A 10,000-nucleotide genomic window follows, 5' to 3' on the forward strand; every position below is an offset into this window, starting at 1 on the left:
TACTTTCTGATCTGCACGCTCCTGGTATCATCGAAGGTGTCAAGGAGATACTACCACATATACCAGAGTGGAAGGAGCATGACTGTAAACTTCCAGGCCATGTAGCATTAAAGCTGTATGATACTTATGGCCTCCACATTGATCAGATAGAAGAGCTAGCTGAAGTCTACAACTTGACTGTGGATCAAGAAGGTTTTGAAAAAGGGTTGAGTGAAGTTCGCCAGTTGACGAGAAGTGTCAGCCAGCAAAGGATGGAGGGCTCTGGGACATTTGACAAGGAAATAATCTTAGAAGATCTTGTCAGACTAAACATTCCTGTTACTGATGACAAAGCTAAATATTCCTATGAAAGCTGTGATGGACTTTATTCATTTAAACCTTTAAAGTGCAAAGTCCTTTCAATTTTGGTTGATGGGAAGTTGAGTGATAAGACCTCTGCTCAACAGAAAATAGGGATTATCACAGATAGGACAAACTTTTACCATGAAGCTGGAGGCCAGGTGGGAGACACTGGGTCAATTGCAAGGAATAACACAAAAGTTAAGATCACAAATGTTGAAAATGTAGGAGGTTATATCATTCACTGGGGAGAAGTAGAATATGGCGAACTGGCAGTTGGAGATATAGTGACTGCAAATGTTCAATCACAACATCGCATTGGTTGTATGCAGCACCACACTGCTACACATTTGCTTAATGCTGCTGTCAAATTTGTGACTGGTAAGTGTATTTTAATTTTATCTTATGCAATAGAAGAGAGATCTAATTTCCTTAATTATTAATGAGTTGTATTTTTCTCAGGTTAAAATATTGATCCTAGATATTTCTGAGATATTTATTATAAAGCTATAAAAAGCCTTTGTTACATTTAGGCCAATAAAAGTCATAAGTTATGACTTAGGAATGAATGCTAATTAATATATTTACTTTGCAGGTCTATCTTGCCAAAGATCATCTCTTGTGACTCCGGATCACCTTAGTCTTAGTGTTAGAACTTATCTGCCACTCAATGAGAACAGCATAGAAAGGACAGAAAGTATTGTCAAGGTTAGTACTGTTGGGTGATGTTTAGGTTCAGAGCTAAATGCTAACTCTGCCAGCGTAAATTGTTTCAACTAGAAGAAACTGAAGTTGGCTTGATGTCTTTCATATTAACCAGGCTCCAGAGCCTGTTTAATTTTGATGTCCTTGTATCTACATGATATAGATCTCGAAATAGGATGCATGAAAAATCAATGTTGAAGTACCATGTCATCAGATTGTAGTATACCTTAATGAATATTGCTCTTGTTAATTTAATATACAAATACATTTTCACTGAACTGTCACAACCCTTACAGAAATGGATTGCTGCAAGTAAGCCTATTGGTAGAAGAAACATGGACATGAAAGACCTCTTAGGGGAAGCCAACATTACTTTAGTCCCTGGTGAAGTCTACCCAGACACAGTTCATGTTATCACTTCTCGTCTAGATCTCCAAGAGGAAGGCAGTAAAGAGGAGCAGTTGTTATCAGTTGAACCTTGTTGTGGTACACATCTCCACAACAGTGGTCATATTGGTAACTTTGCAATTACTAGTATTGTAAGTTCTTATTCTTTTGAAAGAATTACTGTGATATTTGCTTATTTGATATAAACATATAGAAAGGTCTAAATGGTTAGGAATCATTCATACAAGTGTTGAATTCTTCATGCAGAAAAGTGCGGGTGTTGGGATACGTAATATACGAGCTGTGTGTGGGGCAGCAGCTGGGAAAGCTTTACGAAATGCAACAGAAACGCAGGCACAACTCAAGGACTGGGAAAAGCAAGTGGAAATGGAACTGTCTACCGGTAATCATAAAAGGTGATACATACACGATTAATAATTTTGACTTGATGTATGATTTAAGCATTAACAGGGGATCTTGCAATCAAAGTAAGTGTTAAATAAATATTGTTAGTTTGCATCCACTCAGAGCCTCTGTCTTTGTTTATAGTTTGATCCTGTTTGATCTGTCATTTAATTGTAAGATGAATTAAAACAATATGACATAGTTAAAAGGTGATTAACTTTAAGAGAAAGGAATTTACATAACCAAAATATCATTTACCAGTAAATGATATAATGGCAGAACGGTGTGTCAGGAGTTGTTTTCTAAACAGTTTCCTGATGAGTTTTTGTAATATTTTATATATACATGGTTTTCATGTGAGAAATAAAGTAAGATTAGGATATTTTTAGTGGTTTTGGCTTGCTTTGCATTTGTATATGTACAAATCTAAATGATAAACATTAGAATCTTTAGGGTTTCAGGATAATTCTTTAACTAAGTTTTACCATAAATTGCAGAATAAGAAAGCTTGAGAAAGATCTTATAACGTGGCACAATAAAAAGGAAGAGATACCGTTACCCTACTTACTTAGAGCACAAATTAACAACTCATTGGACAACATGACAAGAAGTCTTCGTAATTCACTGCGTGGTGATGTCAATAAGCAGGTTGGTGGAAAATAATAGTGTCACTTGCAACCACTGTCTATGTGCCTTTGTACTTGCTGATGGACATACTGCTGGATTCAATATGAGTAGAAGATTATTGTTGTAGGTACAGGATGAGTATGATGGATTCTGTAACTAAATTTCTTGCACTTCATGTTCACAATAAACTCAGTGTAATGGGATGTCATGTTTAGGGTCATAGTATATAGTCATTTGTGATGCTGCATTTCCCCTGTTTTGACTAAATGGCATTAGCTTTGTTGTATTTGGGAGCTATGTAAAATATACTTCAGTCTCTAAATAAGGCATCCTTCATATTGGCAGATGATTGAAGAGATGAAGGAACTCACTGAAGCACAGCCAGATGGACCAATCATCCATCTATTTAATACAGATTTTGGCACAAGCAAGGCAGTGCTCAGCAAAGCCACAAAAATTGCAAGCAAACGACCTATGCTTGTAATGGCTAAGGCTGAGGGTGGTGTTGTTGGCCGCTCAGTTGTACCTGAGGTAAGTCAATCTCTTTCACGCTTATATCACGTAAGGTCTAGAAGTTGAATGAATATATATTCTTGCAAATAGTTAGTGGACCTGGGCAAGTTTTTTGGTTGTTGTTGCTGTTGTTGAAGATGATAAAAAGAGAAGAGAAATTCAGGATACAAGATAATGGAGATTCTCAAGGCCCCATTACACTAGTACTTTTTCTGTCAATTTTTTGCATTTTTGCATGAATATGAGGCATTCCACAGTTATTACATGCAAGCAAACACCTCCCAGATGAAGATGGCATCAACTGTTTTCATCTGCCTAATTTCCATCTTGATGTTGTGCTATGGACGATCTATACTACTAGAATATTTCTATACGCAATGCAGATATCTCCTTTACATAACTTTCTTTAAAATAACTTGATGTGTATGAGTATGCTTAAGTGATTTGTGGACCACACTTGGATGGTGCCATGTTTGTTTACATTTGTTATATGTTTGCTACCTTGGTAGCAGTAATACTCTGTTTCATAGGGTCAGACTATTTGCATGGAAAGTTCATACAGAAACACAAAAATTGACAGAAAAAGTGGTAATGTTACAGAGGCTTCAAAAAGCAGAAAAGGATACATGCTTTATTTCTTTAAAAACAGGAAATGGTTGCTAATGGAGCCTCTGCAACTACTTGGCTAGAATGTGTAAGAGCAATCCTGGGAGGAAAGGCCTCTGCTCCAAAGGGTCAGGATCCACTACTTGTGTGCAATTTACGAAGTGCGAAGCTAAGAGATCCAGAAATGAGCAACAAACTTGAAGAAGCTCTTACATGTTCCAAAGTTTACATTGAGAAATATATATAGGTTACTGAAATGTCTTGATTGAATATAATTTTTATTATTAATAAATATTTGTCCTGATATTGTAACAATCCTATCAAAAAATAGAAGTAAATACATCTATGGCCAAAACTTAACATTTGCATATACAGTGCAATAAGTTAACAAATTATACACACACACACATCAATGTATACCTGTAAAATAGGATGGCAGTAAAAGTTTTGTTTTGTCAATCAAATATATTAGCAAATAACGTTTGAATTTTCCTCAATATTCATTTCATCTTTCATGAATATACTAATATGGAAAAACTACCTAGTACAAATGGTTTTAACTATGGAGATTAGCATCAACTGCTAACAATATTAGCTACTTTAAAATGGCATTACTCAACTTTCCAACCTAGTCACCAAACACAAGCTACCTCTTTAAAGGCCATCTACACCCACATTCCATTAAAAACCATAAATAAGTGCCATCTCATAAAGTGCTACCCAAAACTACAGTGCCTCATTATCTTCATGGCCTTATGAACTAAAACAACCATTGAGCTCTGAATATTACAATAAAATATAAATAATATAATTGCAATATATTAAAAAAAACTGAACAAAGGCATCTACCTATGAAATCAATAATATTTAAAGAAGTATCCTGTATATAATGTATATACTAACAATTTTTTCTTCCAATAAAAGAAACGGGAAAACTATAAGTATCATTATCCTTAAATAATAAGAAAACATATGGAAGGCTACATTGTAAGGCAATATATTGTGATGCATAAATCCATACCATACTAACAACTTCATACTCTACTGACTATGTCCCGGAGAAATGCAAGCACCTTCTGATATGATTCAGCATGTCTGTGGAAGATAATTATATAAAGCCAATTAAGCCAACATATTGAAGTGATAGAAAGTAGAAGTAGTAGTAACAAATATTGCCTACTAAAGGGACTGCTATAAATATTTTTGGAAAGCCTGGGAGGGTAATATTAATATTATACATATAAAGTAATATTATACATGTATATTAACATTATATATGTATGTATACTAAAACTGTATATGTATATTAATATTATATATTTATATTAATATCATATATTCATAATATTATGTATTTATATTAATATTATATATTCAAATTAGGGTCTCAAGGAATTAACAATACTTTAAACTATACTTTAAAATATAAAGATCAAACAACTTGGAATGGAATTAAACAAAGAAAGGTTACAATACAAAATATACTGAAGCTACAATGATCAAGATTTTATGTACATACAGAGTCTTTAGTTTTGCAATCTGTAAATACCTTTGCCTGGTGTAACTGAAAATAAATTATTATATGAAAAGTACTGAGTAAATATACATTGTAAATCACAGCTCTACATACACACACACACACACACACACACACACATACACACACACACACACACACACACACACACACACACACACACACACACACACACACACACACACACACACACACACACACACACTCACACTCACACTCACTCACTCACTCACTCACTCACTCACTCACTCACTCACTCACTTACTCACTCACTCACTCACTCACTCACTCTCTCTCTCATACATATGTGTACATACATGTCTCTGCAAACACAAGCTTGCACACAAGCACCAACATACCAACAATATATATATGTGGGATGAAATCTTGTATTTTAATTCACAACCTCCAGTGCAACAGCAAATACATGATGTATCTTTATATATACACATCTATGATATTTGACAAACCCTTGAAGTTCCTTCATACTGCTATAATATATTCCTTGTATATTTTTTTTTCTAATTTTCTTTTCCAGCTGTTTATATACTGGTATTTTTTAACCCCCACAAAAATGCAATTCTACACCAAATTTTCACTATAAGCAATTTTTACTGAATTGAAACTGTCTCATGCTGGTATGTCTAATAATAATCAAACAGCTGAGCATCAAAATAGAAAAAAATTACCACTGCCATAAAAAAGGAGAGGTAAAGGGGAAGGGAAAGGGAGGATGAGATACAGGATGAGAGGGGAGGGGGGAAGGGGAAAGGGAGGGGGAGGTGAAGGGGGATAGGGAGGGAGGGAAAAGAGAGAGAGAGGGGGGGAGAGGAAGAGGGAAAAAGGGAGAGAGGGAGAGAGAGAGACAAGAGAGAAGAGAGAGGGAAGGAGAAGGAGGAGGAGAAAGAGAGAGGGAGAGAGAGGAGAGAGAGAGAGAGAGAGAGAGAGAGAGAGAGAGAGAGAGAGAGAGAGAGAGAGAGAGAGAGAGAGAGAGAAGAGAGAGATAGAGAGAGAGAGAGAGAGAGAAGAGAGAGAGAGAGAGAGCGAGAGAAGAGAGAGAGAGAGAGGGAGAAGAGAGAAAGAGAGAGAGAGAGAGAGAGAGTGAGATTTGAGAAGAAAGAGAAAGAACACAAAAGAATGATGTATATATTATTATAGGGGTACAAGAGATGATGTCTCTTTATCAACATCATTATTATTTAGTTTCATACCTACTATGTAATCAATGATAGAAAGCACTCATATGATTAGTTCAGATAAACTAGGAGGTATAAGGAAATAAGTGAATGGAGAGATTTTTCAGTGCAGATGCCATATATTGTAATACTATTAATTTTATACTTGCTATGTTCATTCACAAGTAGAAAACAGGGAGCTGATGGCAGAGGCACTCCTATGATTGGTTCAGGAAGATAAAGGGGTACCAAGGGAATGAGAGGATGGGGTGTTTGTAGGGGGGCTCTATATGATATACATTATGAGAATTCTTATCTTATACTATACTTTTACATTACATTCAGGAACAAAACCAGAACCTGCTTATATGTGACTGGCTGAGGGAGACAAAGGTTATACAAGAAGTAGGGGAAATAGGGTGGGTTTGGGTGGATGTAGCTTGAAGAAACTATCTAAACAGTACCAGAATTATTCCCACATACTATCTTCCATTGACAAAAAATACAGGTAAATAACCTGCCAGTTTTTCAGAGGCTCTACTATATTGTGGCTATTTGTATCAACTTCACTTTTTCTAATTATATACTATGATATATCCTACCATTTAGTTAATTTGAGGGGTTAATAACAACTTCCTTTTCCTCAATGATATCCCATGATATTCTTACCTTTTAGTCAATTTTAAGGGTTAACAACAACCTCCCTTTTCTCAATAATATACCACAATATATCCTACTGATTAGTTACAATTTTATCATTCCATTTTATCATTATCATTGGTGAAGTTTGTAATACTGTACAATACATTTTCACTTATTGCTAAGGTTTCATGATAAATTTTGGCTATTTACCCCCTTAACATCTTGAGTTACATGTATTATTATATGTCTGTATTTCAAATAATGAAGTGGAAAAAAAAATAATAACAACAATAATAATACCTGCAGCAACTCAGATGAGACTGTCCCAGAACATTTTAAAATTTCTTTCAGGAAAACAGAAAGATAGTAGAAAGGAAAAAATGCAAAACCATAATGAAGTACCTATATGTATTCAACTACTTTCTTTTTTTTACTATAAATTAAGATATCATTAAATGTATCTCATTTCACTTGAACATGAATTTACTCACCTGTTTAAGGGTTTACATATGTCAACATGACAAGCATCTGCTTCATAAAATTCCCCAACTCCAGATGCTGAAAAATAGGATTATATTTATCATATTATCATATCATTATTAGTAGTATTATCAACATCACTATCATCATCTTCATCATTATCATAATTATTATTATCATTATCCTTATCATTACTATCACTATTACTATTATCATTATTATTAATATCATTATTGCATAGATGCAATGACGATTTTCTAAATTCAATTTTACACTATAGAAATGAGTACTGATGAACCAGGCAGTATTCCAACATATTCAAATATTCCATGTTTACTTTTCTACCTATAGACAATATTACACATTTCATACTTCCATATTCTGGTGGGACAAAGAGGAGGTTGAGTCCTGTTGCTTTATGGTGTACTGGATGGGACTCATTAAGCGTCAGGACAGCTATGCCCTGAGTCTCTACCATGCGAAGAAAAGACTGATGGAGCTCTTGTAGTACTGGTGACTCTGTTAATGAATGGGGAGATAGGACATGGGTAAGAAAAAGAAAAAGAAAAAGAAAGAGAGAAAGAAAAAAAATATATATATAATTTCAGATAGTCTATTTGCAGTTTTAGTAGTTATTCTTGCAAATACATACCTTCTCTCATATCAAAGATTTCGGAGGAGGGTTTCAGTATGTGACGTAATATGCCACTGGTGACAGAGGAGGCAAGTGGTGAACCGTAGTGTGGTACACTGAAGAAAACAATACCTAAGGTGTGACTAGATAAATTCATTTTGGCATCAAAATTTGATGGGGCTCTAAGGCTTTCAGCATGATCCTCCAGTTTTGTAGATGAGTTGCCCTGCTGGCCCTGCAACAAACAATGCATTTATTTTGTGCATCATTTAAAAAAGATAAAAACACACCACACACACACACACGCGCGCGCGTGCGCGGGTGTGTGTGTGTGTGTGTGTGTGTGTGTGTGTGTGTGTGTGTGTGTGTGTGTGTGTGTGTGTGTGTGTGTGTGTGTGTGTGTGTGTGTGTGTGTGTGTGTATGTACATATATATATATATGTATATATATATAATATATATATATATATATATATGTATATATATGTATATATGTATATATATGTATATATATGTATATATATGTATATATATGTATATTATATATATGTATATATATGTATATATATGTATATATATGTATATATATGTATAATAATATGTATATATATGTATATATATATTATATAGTATATATAATTATATATAGTATATATGATATAGTTATATATGTATATGTATATAGTATATATGTATATATATATTATATATATATAGATATACATATATATATAAGATAAAATAATATTATAATAAAGTATAATAAAAATGAAAAGATATAAATATTAAATAAATAAGATAGAAAGAATATATATATATATATAGTTAATAATATATGAATAATAAGATAGTATAGTATACATAAATATATATAAATTATAGATGATATTATTATATATATAATATAATATATTATAAATATATATATACTTAATAATATATATAAGATAATATATATATCATCTATATATATATATATATATTATATTACATATAATAAGAATATATAATAAATATATATATTAATATAATATACTATAAATATTATATATATTATATCATATTATAATATTAATATATATATATTATATTATATTAATATATATAATATATATATATATATATGTATATAATATATATATATATATATATATATAATTATAATATATATATATATGTAATATATATATATATATATATATGTATATATGTTATAGTATATATATATAATATATATATATATATATAAATTTTACACACACACACACGTACACACACACACACACACACACACACACACACACACACACACACACACTCACACTCTCACACTCACACCACACTCACACTCACATATATATATTTACATCTATCTATTTATCTAACTATATACATATATACACACACACACAGATAAAGAGATTCTCCATTTGTTATAAGCTCACCGCATCATTTATCAGCATATCCTTAACAATAAGACCACCCATCGAGTGAGTGATCCATACAACTGGTCGTTCTCCAACACCAGCAGCTTCTAAAGATTTTGCTATCTTTCTGCTGTGACTTGCTACAGTTCTGTAATGAGAAAATGGTTTCAATTAACATCGTAAACTACTCAGATAAGTACCATAGCATATGTAAAAAAAAAAAAAAAAAAAATACTTAAAAAGAAACCTAGTCATATAATATAATACCATATACAAGTATCTTTACCTTTTCCTTTACTTTTAGTACAATATGACTTCATGTTAAAATACCGTTTAGAAAATTACCCTAAAGCCTCTTCTGGACAACTGCTACCCCAGTGCCACCAGTTAGCTTCGTAATCCACAGCAAGAACCCTCACTGGCACATCAATGGAAGGAACCAGCCAGTCTAATGGCCAGCATGAAGTATAAAAGTTGTCTATGTCTGTAATAAATAGAAATTATTCACCCCAAAAAGACAATA

General features: G+C 32.9%; 2 protein-coding genes across 6 annotated transcripts in view; one reads left to right on the forward strand and one right to left on the reverse strand.

Moving 5' to 3' along the window:
- Positions 1 to 3,874, forward strand: part of LOC119574196 (alanine--tRNA ligase, mitochondrial-like) — a 20,129-nt gene extending 16,255 nt beyond the window's left edge. The window contains exons 9-15 of the mRNA XM_037921321.1: positions 1 to 720; positions 935 to 1,047; positions 1,341 to 1,583; positions 1,699 to 1,847; positions 2,334 to 2,484; positions 2,809 to 2,994; positions 3,626 to 3,874. The exon at positions 1 to 720 is cut by the window's left edge and continues 41 nt beyond it. Of these exons, the coding sequence (XP_037777249.1) occupies positions 1 to 720; positions 935 to 1,047; positions 1,341 to 1,583; positions 1,699 to 1,847; positions 2,334 to 2,484; positions 2,809 to 2,994; positions 3,626 to 3,829 (1,766 nt within the window). The 3' untranslated portion in view covers positions 3,830 to 3,874. The remainder of the gene's footprint in view (positions 721 to 934; positions 1,048 to 1,340; positions 1,584 to 1,698; positions 1,848 to 2,333; positions 2,485 to 2,808; positions 2,995 to 3,625) is intronic.
- Positions 3,848 to 10,000, reverse strand: part of LOC119574198 (protein SERAC1-like) — a 14,319-nt gene continuing 8,166 nt past the window's right edge. For 4 of the 5 annotated variants that reach the window (XM_037921328.1, XM_037921327.1, XM_037921324.1 and 1 more), the window contains 6 exons: positions 9,823 to 9,961; positions 9,496 to 9,625; positions 8,069 to 8,285; positions 7,789 to 7,935; positions 7,428 to 7,494; positions 3,848 to 4,677 (listed from right to left, as the gene is read on the reverse strand). In XM_037921328.1, the coding sequence (XP_037777256.1) occupies positions 4,617 to 4,677; positions 7,428 to 7,494; positions 7,789 to 7,935; positions 8,069 to 8,285; positions 9,496 to 9,625; positions 9,823 to 9,961 (761 nt within the window). In that variant the 3' untranslated portion in view covers positions 3,848 to 4,616. The remainder of the gene's footprint in view (positions 4,678 to 7,427; positions 7,495 to 7,788; positions 7,936 to 8,068; positions 8,286 to 9,495; positions 9,626 to 9,822; positions 9,962 to 10,000) is intronic. The other variant, XM_037921325.1, reaches the window with a different exon arrangement.

Source organism: Penaeus monodon, chromosome 6 (genome assembly GCF_015228065.2).
Source record: "Penaeus monodon isolate SGIC_2016 chromosome 6, NSTDA_Pmon_1, whole genome shotgun sequence".
Lineage (NCBI taxonomy): Eukaryota > Metazoa > Arthropoda > Malacostraca > Decapoda > Penaeidae > Penaeus > Penaeus monodon.